Raw genomic sequence first — 20,570 nt, 5'->3', positions numbered from 1 at the left:
TAATTGGGATAGATTATGAAGGGTGGAAGAGCACATATTTTGTATTTTATATAAAACTATTGCTGAAGACGATCGGTATTAAGCCACTTGTTTTTCCTTAATATAAGCGTGAATTTCAGCTCAGAACTTAGTGTCAGCAGAAACAATTACCATCTTCCCTAGGAGAATGTCTTCTATTCTGCCTTTTATCAGAGAGCGAAGACTGTGGAACTCCTTGTCTTCCCTTTTTTCCCAGGCCACCAGGAAGCCCAGGCCTAATTTATTGTCTAATCATAATTGCTATCTTATTTCTCCAGTGCTTGGTAAAAATTTCATCTTTTATTCCATGTGATTTCCAGTCTTTTATTTTATTTTATTTTTTTGCCCTGGGTATAAATTAGTATTAAAAACTACCTGAAATTCCTTTTGGAAGTATGCAGGATAGATTTATGTATTTAATGCTAACTAAGAAGAAACTAGACTGACTCGTTGGCCTGTCACAAGGCAACAAAGAGCTGGAACGGGACAGTGAGTGATGCAGACTTCCGTGGCATACTGATGAGGTGTTTGCTAGAGGCTGCTGGGAAGGGTTAGGGTTAGGGGCAGTAGATGGAACTGGTCCGTTCTTGGGAAGCCCAGGAGCCCCCAGAGTCCTCAGATCGTCAGGAGGGGTCTGCCGGGTGTGTGTCTGTGGGGGGCTCTCTCCAGCCCTCCTTGCCCCTTGCCAAGTTTGAAGTCCTATGCCTGGATCACCCCTTCTTCCGAGTTCACAACAGTCTCTGATTTGATCATTCCCCAGGACTACCTGGGCCGATTTTTTGGCTCTGATTAGGACAGTGGATGTAAAGTTTCTGTGTTGGGAATTCTCTGTACCCCACTTTCTGGAGCATTTCTGAAACCCTCAGTAAAGTGACACGGTGTAATGAGTAAGTAGTGTCAGCAACCCTGTCCCATGAGAAGAGGCTGTCTCGTGCTCCACAGGCCTTGATGATGTCAGGCTGGGCCGTCTGCTTTCTGAAGATCCAGAGCGGACAGGATCTTAGCTCTGTGTCTCCTTCCTCTGTGCTCGCAGGCTTGGGCTCTGTGTACCTCTCCTGGTGGTCTTCGTGAAGCCACAGGACCCTCCCCAGAGGGTTGTCGCACATCGCTTTCTGAAGGCCCCTCACACATCACAGCTGCCTTGCTGGTGTGGAAAGTCATGTTGTGGTTGGTTTTCGCAAGTGGTCGTAGCAACAGCCGCAGCTGACGCACCTGAGACACTCTAGGGTGGGAGGGGCATCTGGGCGGGGCCGGAGGTTCTCGAAGAACCCGCTCAAAGTCTTCAAAGTCGTGCGGAATTGCATATGTGTGTGCACTTCTGGAAAGGTCTTACCACATCCAAAGGGAATACATCCTCCCGTTAGCATTTGATCCCAAATGAGTTCAGAACTCCTGTGATGAAAAATGACCTTCTATGGATTTCTTCCCGACATCTCGAGTAACCCCATCAAACCGCTTCCCCCAGAGCCTGCGGCTCAAAGCAGCTCTGAGCAGAAGGGATGGAGAAACACCCAGACTGGGCGGGAGCTGGCCCTGGCAGGTCGTGGGGCTGGTGGTGCAACCGCCCGCGTAACCCTTGAAACCCAAGGGCCATCTCCAGCCGCGATGGACAGCTCTTGTCCGCAGCGTTTGTCCCCGGCTACGCTCTGGCTCGAAAGCAGCCGCCCCGCGTTCCCCTTCCAAGCGTGCTCCCAGCTGTGCCTGGGGAGTCTCTCTGGACTTGGTGTTAGGAACCACAGCCATGAGACTTGTGACGCGCCCGCCAAACAAAATGAGGCTTTTCTCTGTGCTCTGGGAGGCTCCAGACCGGAAGTCACTGGATTTTGTTTTGCCTTGCTCTCTCCACAAGCCCACGTGGCAGAAGCCCTGTGTGAAATCAGAAATGCGAGCTTTGTTCCCTGGTGATCACGGGGGATGCCTTTCCTGAATGCTTACTGTGGGTGTGAATAGCTCTACCACAAAAGAACAATAAGCAAAGCAAAACCTAAGCCCCAGAGGGCGGCGATTGATATTCTGTTCCAGTGGACAAGCATTTATTGAACACCTACTGTGTGCTGGTAGAATTCCCGGTCTGCTGGAGAAGGCTGGTCCAGGAGGAGTCACTGCAGGGTGACAGGGGCTGGAGGAGAAACAGTGAGCGGGGCTGCGGGTCCCAGAAGAGCACAATTAATTCAGCTGGTGTGTGCGTGTGCGTGCGGGGTCGGGGCCTGGCCGAGAGGAGGCGGTGGAGCTGGAAGTTGAAGGACGGAGGGAGCCTCCCGGGTTCTCTTTTGACCCTCTCCGTTGAGCAAGCATGCATTTTACCTGCGGTGATTAGTATGCACATAATACACGTTATGCTGCCTGTTTTTCACTTAGCATTCCTATACCGATTTCCACTTAGCGACTAGGCCAAAGTATTTATCATTTTAAAAAGCCACGTAGCATTTTTGCCTTATTGATGTACCCTCGTTACTCAGCCATCCTCTCATTTGTTGGGAGTAACAGAGTTTTTCCGTAATTAGGCAACTTTGCAGAATCAGCTCTCCCCTCCCCCTTTCTTATTTCCTTGGGGGTGTATTGCTGGGTCAAAGTTATGAATGGTTTTATGCCTTTCCTACTGAATTTTTTTTTTTTTTAATATCATGGGAACGTTCCAACATGCATAAAAAGAGAAAGACTGTTAAGATGAACTCGCATGTATCTGTCAGCGAGGTTCAGCTCCTGGCCGTATCAACTCATGGTTATCCACACCGCCCTCCTCTGCCGTCTGCTTTCCTGGATTATCTTGTGGTGAACCCCAGACATCATATAATTTCACCTATAAATACCTACATATGTATTTACCCATAAGGGATAAGGCATCTTTTTTTTTTTTTTAAAGATTTTATTTATTTATTTGACAGAGATCACAAGTAGGCAGAGAGGCAGGCAGAGAGAGAAGGGGAAGCAGGCTCCCTGCTGAGCAGAGAGCCTGATGCTGGGCTCTGAGATCATGACCTGAGCTGAAGGCAGAGGCTTTAACCCACTGAGCCACCCAGGTGCCCCAATAAGGCATCTTTTAAAAGTATAACCATAGCTTCCTTATCACATATAAAAAAGTTAACCAAAAGTCTTAATACCATAAAATATGTAGTCATCAACTGAAAAAAATTTTTTTAAGCTTTTATTTATTTATTTGGCAGAGAGAGTCGAGCACAAGTAGGGGGAGCAGCAGAGGGAGAGGCAGGCTCCCCACTGGGCAGGAACAACCCCCCCTCTCCCACATGGGCTTGATCCCCAGAACCGTGCATCATGACCCAAGCCAAAGGCAGACGCTTAACTGGCCGAGCCACCCAAGTGCCCGCCCCATCAACTGAAAGTTTATGGTTGCATGCCGTTTTCTGTGGCCATTCTCCGGAGGCCAAATGGTTGTTTGCACCAGCCTGTGCTCTAAGGAAGGTTTCCCTTGCCCTGCTATTTGCGGGCGGGAATGTCTTTATGGAAAAGGTTGCTCTTCCTGCAGGTCCTGGTCTGGGAGGGAGAGGGAAGCCTCTCTCCAGGGCCTCTGCTGCTTGTGTGTTATGATTTGTGCTGCCCCGGGCGGTGGGCACTCTTCACCCGTTGCTCAGGCTTCCTGGAGTAAATCTGACTGTGCCGCTGTATCCATACACCAGCCTGCCTCGGTGTGATGTGTGGAAAACGTCAGGCTCATTTCTCCCTTCGGACCCGCTCCACTGAAGAATGAAAGGGCCTCATGCTGTTTCTTCAGTGGGAGGAAGCTAGATAGATACTATGTTTCTTTTTCTATAATAAAAATTCCAAGATGCTAGGAGAATGCCCATTCCCCACTGCATTCCCCACATGATCATCTTATTTGCATGTTTCCCTTGGCAAGCTTTGTTTGGTATGATTCAAGGTGACCCAGTTAGAACCACTGTTTAAAGTCACGTTGTCATTAACAAGTTATACAACCTGTGTGTGATAAGTCTGTTAGCTCTGAATATTGTACAAGTAGGGATACACGCTGTGTCTAGTCTCTTCTTCAGTTTAAATATGGTTACATTTAAATGTAATCTCCCTGTTTGTTCTCGCTGTTGATATTCCCGATTTTTCTATGTTGATGGATAGGAGCAATTTCCCAGATGATTCAGAACCCTGTTGTATTTGTCTTTGGAATGCTAATGACATGTGTGTATTATGTCCGCCTTTCCCCCGTACCAGCCCAGATTGGCTCTGGGTTTGTTTCTTCTTGACTAGCTGGGGACCCTACCAGGTGGTGCAAAAAACAAGTCATGAGTAACTCGCTATAGGGCAAGGGGGGGGGGGTTAATATTAATAGGAAGGCCTGGTCAGGATGGAAATGGCTTTTGGAAGATACTGGGGTAAGAGGGCTTTTATTCTTGGGGAAAATAGTCTTTAGAGTCCATGAAAAGGCTTACTTATGTTCAGGGCAGCCTTATGCCTGGTGCCTGGCTCTTTTTGATGGAAGAATTTAAATAACTGGATTTTGGTTTTGGTTATATGAGTTTGCCATTTTATTTCTCAGTCTGTTGCAATACAGTATCCCCGTTCTTTGTTTTTAAAACAATGAAACAGAACAAATTTTTAAAGATTTGAGTCTGTGCCAAATGCTTCAACACATGGATTATTTTTACTTTTTACCATTTCTCTTCCAGGCATTATCCATATCCATCCCTTATTTATTTATTTATTTAAAAGATTTTATTTATTTGACACAGAGAGAGAGATCACAAGTAGGCAGAGAGGCAGACAGAGAGAGAGGGGAAAGCAGGCTCCCCGCTGAGCAGAGAACCTGATTGGAGGCTCAATCCTAGGACCCCGAGACCACGACCCAAGCTGAAGACAGAAGCTTTAACCCACTGAGCCACCCAGGTGCCTCCCCCTTTAAAAAAAAAAAAACAAAACCATTTTTCTTTTATGCCATCACAAAAGGTTTCTATGTGACTTTAATAATGGCTGTATATAAAAAAAAAATAATGGCTGTATAATATTCATTTAAGTTGATAAATATACCATAATTTACGTAGCCATCCTTTGCTATTTCATATTTGAGAAGTTTTGTGAATTTTAAATAATACTGTATTGAACATGTTCGTGTTTAGCTTTCCCCCTCCTTTGTTCAACGGCTTTGGTGAGACGTAGTTTGTATACTGTGCAATTCAGCCATTTAAAGTGTACAGATGAATTTTCAGGGTTGTGCGGCCTTCACTGCTACCAGTTGGAGAACGTTCTCATCATCCCTTGTCCAGTAGCGGTCACCCATGTCCCTCAACCCTAGGCTACTGCTAATCTGCTTTCTGTCTCTCCAGATTTGCCTCTTCGGGACGTTTGGTTTAAGTGGAATCACAACCTGGGGGCTTCTCTTCACATATTGAAAATACTGTGATCAATATATATAGTATACAATTAACCCTTTCTAAGTGTATAGTTCAGTGACACTAAGTACATTCACATTACTGTACACCCTCTTCCACCGTCCATCTCCAGAACTTTCTCATCCTCCCCAACTGGAATCCTGTCCCCACTCAACACTGATTCCCCGGTCCTCTCCCCCCTGCCCCTGGCAATGACCCTCCTGCTTCCTTTCTATGAATTTAACTACCCTGGATACCTCCAGGGTATTTGTCCTTCTGTGTTTGGCTTCTCTCCCTTGGCATATCGTTTTCAAAGTTCATTCCTGCTGCATTATCTAAATTTCATTCCTTTGTATTGCCCAATACTGTCCCATTGTATGGATATACCATAGTTTGTTTATCTGTACATCACCTGAGGGACATTTGGGTGGTTCCAACTTTTTGGCTGCTAGAATAGTGCTGCTGTGAACCTTTCATGTGCAAGTTTTTGTGTGGATATATGTTTTCAGCTCTCTTGGCTGTGTATACTTAGGAGGGGAATGCTTGGTTGTGTAGCTTTTTTCTTTGCAGTGTTTCTTTAAGCGGTGTCCCTTAGCATGATGAGGTCAAAGGATAAGAACTAAGAACCTTTTACAGCACACCCCTTGGTATCCTTGCCCTCGTTTTTCCAAAGAGTTCTTAAACGGATGCTCCCTTCAATAACGTCACGATCTGGTTTCACATCAGCTTTCCCAGCAATGGGGATTATTCTGTTAAGAGTAAGGATTCCACTTTATTGTCTTACCATGGGCGTTTTTTAGTAGCTGCTGTTCCTCCTAAGATGAGGCCCCCGGATGGGAAAACCAGCTAATAGTTGAGCCTCACTCTATGGGTTGCTTTTGACTGCTCCCCACAAATGCCTTTGAATACTGCAAGCGCTGTGATGGTGGCAAGGAGAGTGTGTCTCTTTACCTAGTTCTGAAGGACAGCTCTTTGCAGGAGTTCGTCAAAGCACTCTGGCTTTACTGAGCACAGCAGGTGTGAGCCTGGGGAGCTTTGGGGAGTCTTTCTCCCGGCTTGGAATTTTGTAATCGCTCTTTGAGGCAGAAAGGAGACCTTGCTTTTTAGCTTGGCTCAGGGTGATGCCTGTGGTCTCTGGCTGGTCTCCTAGGCTGATTGGTACGTTGCCAACAGAATGCAGCCCTGTCATGGTCCCTCTGGGAGGGACTTAAGGTGGCCTCCTCACCCTCTGTCTGGAGGCTTCTGGAAAAGCCTGGGAGAGAGTGACGCCCCCCTTCTGTCCTCCCCACATGAAATCAGTCTTTCCCAAGGTCCAGTCCGCTTTAAGGCACGTATTAAAAATCATAGTTCGTATTTGTCACAACACTCACGGTGTGCCGGGATCCCCACGTCGTGCTCTGTATCGTTCGCTCCTCTCATCCTCACGGCCATCTCGTTGCGGAAGAGCACCTGTTCGGCCCATTTCACGGATGACGAAACCGTAGTTCAGAGAGGTCAAGAAATTTGCCCGGGGTCAAATGAGCCAGGACTGACCCCTAGAACATCAGCTTCATGACCATGCCCTTGACCGAATGGATGCTGGCCTGTCTCCCGTCTCCGCCCAGCGGGTCTGGTGACCTGGCCCTGCTTCCTGCCTGCGGTCTCAAGGCTGCGGTACAGCCCCCGTGCTAGTCCCAGAGGGATCTGCGTCAGGCGCAAATGTTGAAAAGCCCTGTCCCTTGCCTCCTGCAGAAAGCCTGGACTCCTTACAGAAAATGAAGGCGCTCGCCCAGCTGGCCTCCTCTCCCTGCTTCCCTCCACCACGTCCCCGCCTTGCCATCCAGACCCCGACAGGCCTTCATATCTCCGCACGCCCCACTCGCATCGCCTGCAAGGACCCCTCTTTCTCCTCCGAAGTTCTGCTTTTTCATTCCACCAGGTCCTTTCCGTAGCTTTCACAGACCCTTCCTCCCCCCCTCCAGCATGCTGAAGCGTTCCCCCATCATCTGTCGCCCATCAGTCTTCCTCCTCGGCCCCCTCCCTCCGATTAGAACACTCACCATATTCTGTCCTGGCTGCTTGTTTGCAAGTCTCTTGTCTGGTTACCTCCTTAAGGGCAGGGGCTCCGTCTTGCTTATTTTTCTGGCCCGCTCTAGCTCAGTGCCTGGCACGGAGAGGCCTCTCAGTTGCTTGAATTACCCTGGGAAGCCTGTGGGTGGCCTTGCGTGTTCCCGTGCCCTGAGGACTGGCATTCAGTCTCCTCCAAGCATGTACGTCTCTGTAGTCAGGAGTAGCTAGAGCCAGGGCTGAACTAGGGCTGCGCACGGGGATGTTCGCAGGCCGCCTGCAGAGTGCTTGCAGAGTGCCTGTGGGTAAGGTGCACAGCCCCCGCCCAGGCACTCTGGGGAAGAAGAAATCGGCAACATACCCGCTGTGCTTTAAGGCAGCTCTGACCTGAGCACCAGTTCCCTGGGGATCTTTTATCTTCCCGGCGGACTGGCCCACCTGCCTGGCTGTTAGAGAGAGCAACAGGCTGGGCTGGCCAGCCTAGGCCGGGCCCATCACCACACCCTCCTCCTGGCCTGGGCCTGGCCCTGGCCCCTGCAGAGACCTCTGTCTCGTCAGGCCCTAGGTGCCCAGTGCCGCCCCAGCCCTAAACCCGAGTCTTCGCCCCAGCTCCTTTCTTGCACACTCATTTACTCCACACATAGAATATTCTAGTAAGTACAAAGAAGAGACTACATCAGACCAGGGCTGTGCTTCTAGAGAACACACCCCAAATGCATTTTAAATCTGTGGATCCCTCTCAAGGGAATGCCAGTTAAAAAAGAACTTGGATCAGCAGCCCGGGGCCTGTGTGGCTAACAAGCTTCTATTTTCTCTGTTGTTTGGCTGGCCTGAAGGACTCCTTTGTTTCGGGAGTGGGAGGATGTGGTGTCCTAATTAGGCCAGGGTGTGGAATTGTGGCTCATACAGAGCTGCCCTTTGGAACTGAGCTCTCCAGACAGGAGAGTGAGTGCGTGATTTTGTGAGTTTGTCTGTCTTTAAAGAAAACAGAAGACTAAAAAGAGGGGAAACCCAAGGCAGTGTGGTCTTCTGGGTTGGATCATGGACAAAAAAGGGGCGTGAGTGGAGAAACCAGAGAAATCCGAGTCAAGGCTGTTCAGTCCATAGTACTGTGCCAATGGTAATTTTTTAGTTTTGACAAATGACCAGTGGTTATGTAAGATGTGAACATGAGCAGAAACCAAGAGAAGGGCGTATGGGGACCCTTTGCATGATCTTTGCGACTTTTCAGTACATCTCCGATTATGCCGGTGTTAAAATTCATTAATAAGAAAAGAAGAATGAGGGAGACGGCTGACCCAGCAGCTAATTTAACCTGACCTTTCACCGGCACTGTGTTTTACCTTCGCCTGCTGAGTCAGGGGTCGGGATCCAGGAACTCCAGACCTGTCTGCTCTTGAGGGCAGGGTCCTTGCCCCACCAGACCTCTGTTTGGGGATGGGTCCGAGGCCGAGGCTGGGTCTGCCAGGAAGACGGGGTCATATCATTGGCCGCTTCCTGCCTGCTGTGCACTGGGGGGCCAGTCACCAGGCCGGGATTCACATTCCTCACCTATTAGAGTGGGATAACCTGCCAGGAGGAGGAAGGAAGGGTTAAATAAGGTAATGTAATTGAAGAACCTAGTCCAGACCGAAAGTCGTGCTGGTAGACTTTGGCTTTCATTCTCCCTTCTGCGTCTCCATTTTCAAAATTTGTTTATTTAACCTCTTTACGGATGAAAGGGGAGCTGTTTCCTTGAAGACTTGAGATCAGTCGTCCCACACTAGCTCTGAGGGCAAGAAGCTGTCGGTGGGAGCTACCAGCAGCATGGTGCCCCCCCCAGACCCCACTTCCAGAAGTCCGGGAAGTGTGACGTCCGTTTCGAGCAACTCCCGGGGAATCTTACTAGACGCCGCTAACTCCTCTTGGAGTTTGAACATTCGGTCTCCTCAGGAAGTCGTGCTGTGGCGGTTTCTTGACCTTGTAGCCGGGCCAGGCTGTTTGGGGGCTTCCTTCTGGAACGGGAGCCCCTTTGTGGCTTCCGGGCCAGGGGCTCCCCTGGCTCAGAAACCAGAGCGGCTGGAGGCGCTGATGGCTGGGCGCAGCCCGAGGACAGCCTCTGTCCTGTAGGTGGCAGTGGTGGCGCAGGGATGCTGAAGGAAGGGCCGCGGGGAGCGCTGGCGGAGTCTCCGTCACAGGAGCTAGAGTCGTAGTGTCAGTGACTGTCACGGCCTGTGCAGGAACGTACCTCTGTGTTAGAGGCTCTGTCCGGTGCTTTGTTCCGTTGTTCAGTTTGTCTCACGACAACTGTGTGAGGAAAGGGCTATCGTTATCATCACATTTTACAGATGACAGGTCACATGACTGCCCTGGGGTCGCACGGTGATGGGCAGAAGTAGGATTCGGCCAAGTCTGAGTTCAGACCCCTGTTCATACTGTCCTCCATGATGTCCTTTCCTCGTGCTCCTGAGTCCGAGGGGAGGACACGGGGCAGCTGGGAACCTAGTTCAGCTCTTGCCAGACTGCCGAGTGCCCATCACCCCCGACGTCCTCATCTTACTTCTAGAAAGACCCTCGTCAGCATAATGTTGGACCTTCCTGAGGAACTGAAGACATCCTGCCTTTGTGCGGCTTCAGGCTTAGATACGGAGCAAAGAATCTTCTCATGGCTCATTAAGCCAGTAAGATTGGAAGAAATTCTTTTTTTTTTTTTTTTTTTTAGGTTTTATTTATTTAAGTCACCTTTACACCCAGCATGGAGGTCGAACTCATGACCCCAAGATCAATGGCTGCGTGCTCCTCCGGCTGAGCCAGCTAGGCCCCCCTGGAGGAAACTCTTAGAATAGCATTAGAATGGGGGGCCGGGGGCTCAGTTGTTCAGCCTCTGCCTTCAGCTCAGGTCATGATCCCAGGGTCCTGGTATCAAGCCCTACATCGGGCTCTCTGCTCAGCAGGAAGCCTGCTTCTCCCTCTCTCACCACCCCCTGCTTGTATTCCCTCTCTCGCTGTCTCTCTCTCTGTCAAATAAATAAAATCTTAAAAAAAAAAATAGCATTAGAATGGTCTTGAAAGCTCAATCCTCGCATAGATTATGCCTTCAAGTGCTGGAAAGTTTATCACAGGGCATCAGTTGGAGATGGTATGGAAGGAGCCTCTGGATAGGATGTGGGATTGAAGCTAAGCATGGGCAAGTCGGCTGGTGTGAAGGCTTTCCTACCAGGGCAGTCTGAGGTGATTTCCTTGGGGCTAGAAGCAGAGATAGAAAAAGCCCTTGGCTTGCAGAGCCCTGTGGATCCTGATGTGCTTCCTGCTTTCACGTGCCCCTCCCCCCAGCAGATAACCTGCTTTCCATGCAATGAGGGCTCAGATGGGTCTCCTCTTCAGCTATGTTTGCTCTTAACAGTGTATGTTCAGGTTCTGTGAAAGCATATGTTAGCCCAAGAATGCCCACTTTTACCGCTTCTCTTTCACTTAGTCTTAGAAGTTCTAGCCAGAACATTTAGGGAGGAAGAAGTAAGAAAAGCTATCCAAATGGGGCACCTGGGTGGCTCAGTTGGTTAAGCATCTCTCTTTTTTTTTTTAAGATTTTATTTATTTATTTGATAAACAGAGATTACAAGTGGTCAGAGAGGCAGGCAGGGAGAGAGGAAGAAGCAGGCTTCCTGCTAAGCAGAGAGCCTGATGTAGGGCTCCATCCCAGGACCCTGAGACCATGACCTGAGCCAAAGGCAGAGGCTTTCACCCACTGAGCCACCCAGGCACCCCAGGCATCTGACTCTTGATCTCAGCCCGGATCTTTTTTTTTTTTTTTTTTTTTTTTTGACAGAGAGAGATCACAAGTAGACAGAGAGGCAGGCAGAGAGAGAGAGAGAGGAAGCAGGCTTGCTGCTGAGCAGAGAGCCCGATGTGGGACTCGATCCCAGGACCCTGAGATCATGACCTGAGCCGAAGGCAGCGGCTTAACCCACTGAGCCACCCAGGTGCCCCTCAGCCCAGATCTTAATCTCGGTCATGAGTTTAAGCCCCTCATTTGGTTCCATCCATGCTGAGTGTGGAAGGGTACTTAAAAAAAAAATCCAGTGGGAAAGGAAAAAATAAAATTACTTCTGTCTGCAGATGACATGACCTAGTGTGTAGAAAACCCTAAAGATTTCATTAAAAAAAAATACTAGAACTGATACAGATTCAGAAGTAGAAGGGTACAGAATCAACGCTCAAAAATCAGCTGTTTCTATACAATGAAGAATCTGAAAAGGAAATTAAGAAAACAGTTTTATTTATAATAACATCAAAAAGAATAAAATCATTGGGAATTATCAAAGAAGTAAAAGTCTTGTATACCGAAAACTACAAAACATTGCTGAGAGGAATTAAAGAAGACATAAATAAATGGAAAGACAGCCCATATTCATGGATAGAAGGCTTGATATTTTTAAGATGACAATAGTACCCAAAATGGTCTACAGATTCAACGCAGCCCCAATCAAAATCTACCAACCTTTTTTGCAGAAGTAGAAAAATCCATCCTAAAATTCTTACAGAATTTCAAGGGACTCCAAATAGTTTAAAAAAACACCTTGAAGAGGAAAGGCAGTTGGAGGACTCATACTTCCTGATTTCAGAACTCACAGTAATCAAAACAGTGAACGGTGTGGTACTGGCATAAGGACAGACATAGACCAATGGAACAGAATAGAAAGCCCAGAAATTAACCCTCTCACATATGGTCAATTGATTTTCAACAAGGGTGCCAAGACCTTTCAGTGGGGAAAGAACAGTCTTTTCAACAGATGGTGCTGGGGAAACTGCATATCCACGCACACTTTAACCCACTGAGCCACCCAGGCGCCCCAATAAAATCTCTTTTTTAAAAACGGAGAAAACCAAAAACAAACAAACAAACAAAAAAAATGAAGAAAACCGGGGCACCTGGGTGGCTCAGTGGGTTAAAGCCTCTGCCTTTGGCTCAGGTCATGATCCCAGGGTCCTGGGATCGAGCCCCGCATTGGGCTCTCTGCTCAGTGGAGAGCCTGCTTCCCCCCTTTCTCTCTCTGCCTGCCTCTCTGCCTACTTGTGATCTCAATTAAAAAAAAAAAAGAAAGAAAAAAACACAGGGAGAAAGTGTCATGATGTTGGATTTAGCAGTGATTCTTGGCTATCACACCGGAAGCACAGGCAACAAATTAGAAACTTTTGTGTATCAAAGGAGATGATCAAGAGGGTGAAAAGACAACCCATAGAATGGGGGGAAACATTTGCAAAATATACATCTGATAAAGGATTAATATTCAGAATAATAAAGAACTTTTATAATTCTATAACAAGATGATGTCACTTTATATGTAGAAAACCCTGAAGATTTCATGGGAAAAAAAATCAGAACCAGTAAACAGATTCAGCAAGATTACCTCCTTCAGAAAGTGACTTGAATAGACATTCACTTAAAGAAGATAAAGAGATGGCCAGTAAACGAGTGAAAAGGTGCGCTGGGGAGCTCTAAGTCATTAGGAAGGGCACATCTAAACCACAGTGCGTTATAAAATGACAGGTGTTCGTGAGGACATAGAGAATTTGCAACCCTCGTCTGTTACTGGAGGGAATATAAGATGCCAAAGCCTCTGTGGAGCCCAGTGTGGTGGTTTTTAAAAAGTTAAACCTAGTATTACCATAAGATACAGTAATTCCACTTCTGGGTATATACCGAAAAGAATAGAAAGAAGGGAGTCAGGGCACCCGGGTGGCTCAGTCGGTTAAGCGTCTGCCTTCAGCTCAGGTCATGACCTCAGGGTCCTGGGATGGAGCCCTACATCGGGCTCCCTGCTCAGCCAGGGATCTGCTTCTCCCTCTTCTTCTACCCCTCTCCCCTGCTCCTGCTCTTTCTCTCTCTCTCAAATAAAATCTTAAAAAAGAAGAAGGAGGAGGAGGAAAAGAGACTCAAACAGATATTTGTATACCCATGTTCTTAGCAGCAGTCACAGGAGCCAAAAGGTGGTCACAAGCCATGTGTCCACCCACAGGAGAGCAGGTAAACAAAGTGTGGTCTCCACATGGGACAGAATATTATTCAGCCCTAAAAAGGAATGAGATTCTGACCCCTGCTACAACATGGATGAAGCGTGAGGATATTCTCTGAAGTGGAGTGAGCCAGACACAGAGAACTACGCGCTTCCCCTTATTTGAGGTTCCTAGAGTTGTTGCATTCACGGAGAGAGAAAGTACAATGGGGATCGCCAGAGGCTGGGGGGAGGGGAAGGGCCAGTGAGTGTTGAATGGGGACAGAGTTTCAGTTTGGGAAGATGGAAAGTTCTGTGGGTGGATGGTGGGTTGCACAGCAATGTGAAATGTATTTCACTCCACTGAGCTGTACACTTAAAAAAGGCTCAGATGGGGATGCCTGGGTCTGCCTTTGGCTCAGGTCATGATGGAACAGGCCTGGGATCCTGTCCCCTTTCGGGCGTCTTGCTCAGCGGGGAGCCTGCTTCCTTTTCTGCCTGCTACTCCTCCTGCTTATACTCTCTCTCTGGCAAATAAATAGAGAAAATCTTTTTTTTTAAATGGCTCAAATAGTAAATTTTATGTTACGTACATCTTACCACAATTAAAAAATATCACCATTGCCAAAAAAAGGAGAAAAATTGCACATAGGCCAACATGCTGTTAGAGTTGGGGGGGTAGGGGATGAGGATGGTGAGGCTCAGAGGTCATCTGGGCCCATTAGTTCATTTGTCAGGAAACCTAACTCCCAGAGTAGAAACGGACATAAATATAGTCCCAAGAGTTGAGCATCACCGGAGGCCGAGTCAGGACCGGAACCGGGGTCACGACTCCCTGTCCTCCCGTGGGCCAGGAGCTTCCTGGGGCGGGGACTGGACCATCTTACCTTCCACTGTGTCCCCTGGGCCCCGCACTTCATAGCCGTACAGCCCACTGTCAGCTGGATGACCCTGTGGGCGCTCCTTCCCCGTGTTCTCAGCCCCGGCTGCGTGTGGAGGCTCGGGCGGGGCTGTTAGAGCGTGTGGGTACCTGGCCTTGTGCCCTAGAGGCTCTGATCAGACCGTCGGGGGTGGGACCAAGGCAGGAATACTTGTAAAAAGCTTCCTCGTGAGGGTCTGCTGGGTTGGCATAGTCGGTTTAGCATCCGACTCTTGGTTTCAGGTCAGGTCATGATCTCGGGGTTGTGAGGTCGAGCCCCGATATGGGGCTCTGCGCTCAGCACGGAGTCTGCTTGGGTTTCTCTCTCCCCCTCCCCAGCTGCCTCTCAAATAAGTAAATCTTAAAAAAAAAAAAAAAAAAAAAGGCATCCTGGTGATTCTAAGCCGCAGCCAAGTGTGGGACGCCCTGTGCTACCCGCTGCCTTCCCTTGGTGCTCTCTAGCTGGGGAGTGAGGGACGGAGGCTTGGTCGCTTCCTCTGGGACTTCACACAGTCACCGGCTGATTCTCTCTGGCTTCTCTTGTCAACCTTTGTGTTCTGCTCAAAGAAGCGAGCTGTTGTCTGTCACAGTGTGTGTGCGGGGGCCGCTAATTTCCTCCCTGCTCCTTGGCACCAGGGCGCAGGTATCAGAGCCCCCCAGAGTGCCGTGGTTGCCGTCGGTCACAGCTCAGGCTGGACCCGTGTCTTTACTGACTGCCCATCTGGGTAGGGTCTTAATCACCTCTCTCTCTCCGTCCGCAAGGACAGCGCACGGCCCACCCCAGGCTCCGCCAATCTCAAGGAAAGGGCGTGGGGACCGTGGGGCTTTATTTTTGCCTTTGCCTGAGAAGAGAAAGCTGTCTCCCAACAGTGTACAGGCTGGCCAGACGTACTTTGTCTACCTTCTTCTTGTCCTCTTATCTTCCTTTGAGGGGGGTGAGAGAGAAGCAGGGACAACTGTCAGAGAAAAGGACATCCTATAAAATAGGGATGAGTACTTGGAATTCATTCTCTGTCTCTCCAGTGGAAGGGGAGCCGCTGCAATTAACATTCACAAAGCATGTGAGGAATTCGAAGCAAGAGGCAATAATGGCTCTGTGGAGAATGTCAGGATTGATTTTTCTTTCCACCTGACTGGTATGTGCCAGCCTGCCTCACGAGCATATAGTAATCCAGAAGGTTCGTTTCCTGTTACTGGTGCGTCTTATCAGCTGAGCTTGCTGCCCACCCAGACCCCCTTCTCTTCTTCCCCTACACCGGGCATAAAGCAACCCTGTGCTGTTCCTTTGTGCCACTGCCTCAGGGCGCCTGCCCACACCCTTGATTGTTGGGGAGGTAGATAATTTGGCTGTTTTTTCTCCGTTTCTCCGTTCTCACCGAAAGGATGTTGCTGAATGCGGAATGCTAAAGCCAGCCCTCTTTTTGCCTTCTGGTGCTGGCTGCTCTGAAGTCACTATATTTAACATCAAAGTGTAGACAGCAGCAGCCAAGAAACCGTGCCGCTGGCTTGTGAGGCCCCTCCCAGCAGGACGGCCTAGGATTCCAGGCGGTGGGGGCGGGGGCGGGGGGCACGGAGACACCAAGCTGGAGAGAGCGCTGTCATTGCCGGCAGGGTCCAGGCTTCAGGGCGTCCCCAGCCTCCACCAGGCTGGAGGCAGCCTTTTCTGAGCGGGGAAAATGCCATGGCAACAGCGTTAAGCTAGCCTACTGTATTGCACTGAAGGTTTAATGGGAGCTGTTTCTGCCCAGCCCTTCCCGGTCCAGCCCAGCCGAGTCCAGCCCCGTGAAGTCATGCCCTGCCCTGCTTAGCCCAGCCCTGCCCTGCTCAGCTCAGTCTAGCCCAGCCCTGCCCTGCCCTGCCGTGCCCTGCTCAGCTCAGTCTAGCCCAGCCCTGCCCTGCCCTGCCGTGCCCTGCCCAGTCTAGCCCAACCCTGTTAAGCCCTGCCCTGCCCAGCCCAGCTCAGCCCTGTCCTGCCCTGCCCTGCCCTGTGTAGCCCATTCCAGCCCTGCCCTTCTCTGCTCAGCCCAGTCTGCCCAACCCTGTTCAGTCCGGCCCAGCTCTGCCCAGCCTTGCCCAGCCCTGCCCTGCCCTGCCCTGTTCGGCCTAGTCCAGCCCAACCCTGTTCAGTCCTGCCCTACCCTGCCCAGCTCTGCCCAGCTCTGCCCAGCCCTGCCCTGCTCAGCCTAGTCCAGCCCTATCCTGCCCTGCCCAACCCTGGCCTATTCAGTGCAGCCCAGCCCAGCCCAGCCCAGCCCTGCCCAGTCCAGCCCAGCTCTGCCCTGCCCTGCTCAGCCCAGCGCAGTTCAGTCCAACCCTGTTCAGTCCTGCCCTGACCAGCCCAGCCCTGCCCAGCCCTGTCCTGCTCAGCCCCTGGCCATTAGCATTTCACCAGAGAACTCGGAAAGGTCAGCTTTTGTAGCCAGGGTCACCAGCGTTTTGATCTTTATCCGTCCCGAGGGCTGGCTGCTGGGAATGACTTGGCCCGGTGCTCCCTGGAGCATTGTGTTTCTGCTGTTGCACCAGGATTTATCTTCGGTTTTGACGATTTACGTGACAAAAGAAATGAGATTGAATTTTGCTTCCTCTGGGCCGGGGACAGGGCCGAGTGAGGGATCCCGCACTGAGTGGCGGCCGTTGCAGGGGCAATCAGGTACAACTTTGTTCCCGTTGCTGGGAAGCCTTTTACGAGGAGAGCAGAGTCAGAACCGGTTTGAGCTCCTTTGTCGGCCTTGCTCCCCTCCTCAGTTTCAGCCGAGCCGAGCACCCCCGCTTGTATTTATGTGGCATTTCCAGCAAAATGAAAAGAAAGCAGCATTCTTTTTGGGTTGATTCTTTATAATCAAAACGAGTATATACCTTTTAGCTTGGAAACTCAGAATCCCAGTAATTGAATAGAATCTGCTACCCGGAGGATAAGTTATCATGCCTTTGAACCCCTTCCCGGTATGATTAGAGGAAGGGAGCGGGTGAATATAAGGTTAATGGATTCTGCTGCTAAACCGAACTTGGAAATGAGGTTTCATTGATTTAATATTTCCTCCATTAAGCCTCCCAAGACAGTGTCCCTATGGCCCCACCAAAGTGCAGTCACAGACTTTTTTCCTCGTGAGAGTCTGGGCGCGGCCGGTGCTGTGACAGGGACAGATGTCCTGCTCCGAAGGGCCCTAAGGCCATTAGCCTCTCCCCAGGCCGGCTCAGAAGGGGGATACCACAGGCCGAGTGGCTTTATCTTGAGGGCGTGCTCTGCGTTTATGGCCGCAGAGATTCCCTTGCTGTTGGGGCCTTTCTGGGGAGTCGTCTCTTCTGGGAGCGGACACTTTGAAGGGGAGGGCTGCTTGGACACAACTGAGGGTAGCAGGGAGAGCAGTGGGCTGGAGGCGTGAACCGTTTAACCCACACACCTGCCTGCCCGGTGCCCCGGATGAAGCCCGGTGCCAAGGGAGCACACTGCAGGGCCCGTTCCAGAAGCTTCCTCTGGCCCGTCCTCTCAGCCTTCCTGTAGCCACTGCTCTTAGTCCTTGCTTCTGCAGGCTAAGCCGACTGGTGTTTCGAGCTGTCTATCCAGGGGGCCTCAGCCCTCCGCCTTTCCCACCATGCCTCTTGTCCCCACCCCCGAAGGGGCTCTCCTGATGTGGCCCCTCTTTTCCACATGCATGCCGTGCACCGTGCTGGGGAACAGTGTCTCTGGGGTCCGTCTGCCTCTGCCCGGTCTCGGACACAGGTTCCCATCCCTGCCTCTCCATCTCCGTACGCGCTTTCCTCTTCTTGTACAGGGCACTCACCAAACACTACCTCCGTCCCTTGCCAGCCTGGCATGCTCGAGGACTTCGGGGACGGGGCCTCTCGTCTCCCAGTGCCCTGTCCAGTCTGCTGCACGTTCCAGCGCGTCAGGGGTCTTTGGGTGCTGTGGTTGATGGATAAAGAGGGCAGAAAAGTTGGGGATATGCCTTTTTTGGCAAAAATTTAAAACAACGCGGCTTTTTAAATGCAGACCAAAGCTGTCGCACAAATGTTCTGAGCAACAGCTGTATTTCGGGAGTGTGTTGGCGCCGCCTGGAAGGGCAGGCTTTGTTTGGGTGTGTGAGCTCCAGTATGCGCGTAAGGACACGGGCACTTCCTGCACGCAGGCGGGTCACCGGCGTCATTACTTGAGTAGCAGCGGAAGTGTGGGTTGTATGAACAAGACGGTGGCGGTGTTCTCCCCCTCATGGAGTGTGTGTTTGGGATGGGTCAGGTTTGGAATTGGTCTGGATCCGAAGTCCAGCCTGGCTAGTAGGCAGGGTGGTGTCAATCAACTGTTTAGGCTTTGGAGACGGGCAGACCTGACCTTGAACGCACGTCAGCCCCAGTCCAGTAGTGAGATCCTGGCCAATCACCCAACATTTCCGAGCCTGTTTCCTTCCTTTTAAATGCAGGAGGGAATAATACCTGTCTTAAGGCGGCTGTGGGTTTTTTTTTTTAATTTAATTTTTGAAAATTGTAATTGTATTATAACCCACATCCCGTAAAAATTGCCGTCTTAACCATGTTTTAAGTGTTAAGCACCTTCACGCTGTCATGCGGCCAATCTCCAGAACTTTTCATCTTGGGAAGCTCAGGCCCAGATCTCTCTCTCCCCCCCGCTCTGGATTTTCCCTGTGCAGGCAGCGCCCCTAGAACTGCTCTGTTAGCCCATCTGCTTGGGAGGAGAATGTGGTGGTTCTGGGCCCTTCCTGTTTCCTGCCAGGGCCCCCTTGTTCCGGGAGAAATGTAAATCCGTCTTCTCTCTGACTTTACAGAAAAGGCAACAGATGGCTCCCTGCAGAGCGAGGACTGGACGTTGAACATGGAGATCTGCGACATTATCAATGAGACGGAGGAAGGGTATGTGTGTCCCCCTCCCCCCCATCTCCCGTGAAGCCGGTCAGCTCCTGGGGGGTCACTCAGAGCCTGTCAGGGCTTAAGGGCGGGGGTGTTTGACTTTGTTTTGTTTCCAGGCTGTTCGCTTTGGCATTTAATAAATGGATACAGTTCATTATCTTTCCTCTCGCTGCCCGCACTTGGTGGGGACCCCAAGTGTCCCCCAAGCAGTGAGGCCCTCTTTTAATGACCTACTTTGAATCGTCACGACAGTGAAGTCTCCTGGTTACCTGGTCCCCTGTGCTGGTCACCCCTCCTGCCCTCCTCTCTGGCTCTGCCTCCCCTTCACCAACTCGAGGCTGTCTCTGTCCTGCTTTGCTGGTCTGGAGGCGCAGGAGGGAGAGGGCCCACGGAGTTCTAGAGGGAGAAGGTCGGTGTGAGGCACAGAGCAGCAGGTGTGTCTGGCAGGGTCCCCTCACCCCCCAAAACATCCCTCCCCTGCCGGGTTGGTTCTTTCTGGCTGTTCCCTTTGCATCCTCTTCGGCATTCCAGCTGCGTTCTGTTTACGCTTCCTCCAGATCGGTCTGTGTTCGGCTTCTGTTCATGCGGCACAGAACGGTGCTTCCTGTAGCCATGCCCTCTGCAGCCGTCCACGGAGTGCCCAGGGGGACAGGCCGGACTCCGGCAGCCCTGGGCTCGCCTCTTGGCGCTGGCCCTTGCCGCCTTGCCATGTATCAGCTGGGCCGGTCCTGCTCTCAGTGAACAGATACTGACTGAGGGGCTACCTCGTGCTGGGCCCTGGTGTGATGAGTGTCCAGGGCACGGCAGGGAGCAGGACAGAAGCCCTGGAAGCCATTGCGCGTTCCATTACGTGGTCACATTACATGGTCAGCTGGTGACAAGTCTGGATGAAATGAAGCAAGGGAGGGTGAAGGCTGGGGCTTAGCTTTTTTTTTTTTAATGTTTTTATTTATGTATTTATTGAATAAATATTTATATTTATTTATTTATGTATTTATTGAATAAACTCGAGCCCTGGGGCAGTGAGGCAGAGGGAGAGGGAGATAGAACCCCAAGCAGACCTTTTGCTAAGCGCGGAGCCTGACTCGGGACTCCATCTCACATCCCCAGGTCATGACCCTAAGCCAAAATCCAGAGTCAGCCGCTTAACTGAGTCACCTGGGCGGGCCCAGGAGTCAGCGATTTTAAGCAGAGGAATGAAGGAAAGCCTCACTTGAGAAGGTGACATTGAAGAGCGACTGGAAGGAGATGAGGGGGTGAGGTGTGAGCCTGACAGCAGGGAAGAACCTTCTAGGCAGAAGCCGCAGCAGCACAGCAGCCCTGGGACAGAGGGCGGGCTAGTGTGTTGGAGGACTAGCAAAGACGCTCGTGGGGCAGGTGTGGAGAGAGGGAGGAGAGCGGGACCTGCCCCCATCCTGA

General features: G+C 50.7%; 1 protein-coding gene across 7 annotated transcripts in view; it reads left to right on the top strand.

Annotated features, from left to right (window-relative positions):
- Positions 1–20,570, top strand: part of TOM1L2 (target of myb1 like 2 membrane trafficking protein) — a 115,650-nt gene that overhangs the window by 38,890 nt on the left and 56,190 nt on the right. For all 7 annotated transcript variants that reach the window (XR_006815803.1, XR_006815802.1, XR_006815801.1 and 4 more), the window contains exon 2: positions 19,070–19,154. Coding sequence is in view for 1 of the 7 variants with exons in the window: in XM_045983741.1 (XP_045839697.1) it covers positions 19,070–19,154 (85 nt within the window). In the remaining 6 variants the exon portion in view is untranslated. The remainder of the gene's footprint in view (positions 1–19,069; positions 19,155–20,570) is intronic.

This window comes from Meles meles, chromosome 18 (assembly GCF_922984935.1).
Source record: "Meles meles chromosome 18, mMelMel3.1 paternal haplotype, whole genome shotgun sequence".
Classification (NCBI taxonomy): domain Eukaryota; kingdom Metazoa; phylum Chordata; class Mammalia; order Carnivora; family Mustelidae; genus Meles; species Meles meles.
Note: the sequence above shows the minus strand (reverse complement) of the source record. Positions and strands in the feature narration are given on the sequence as shown.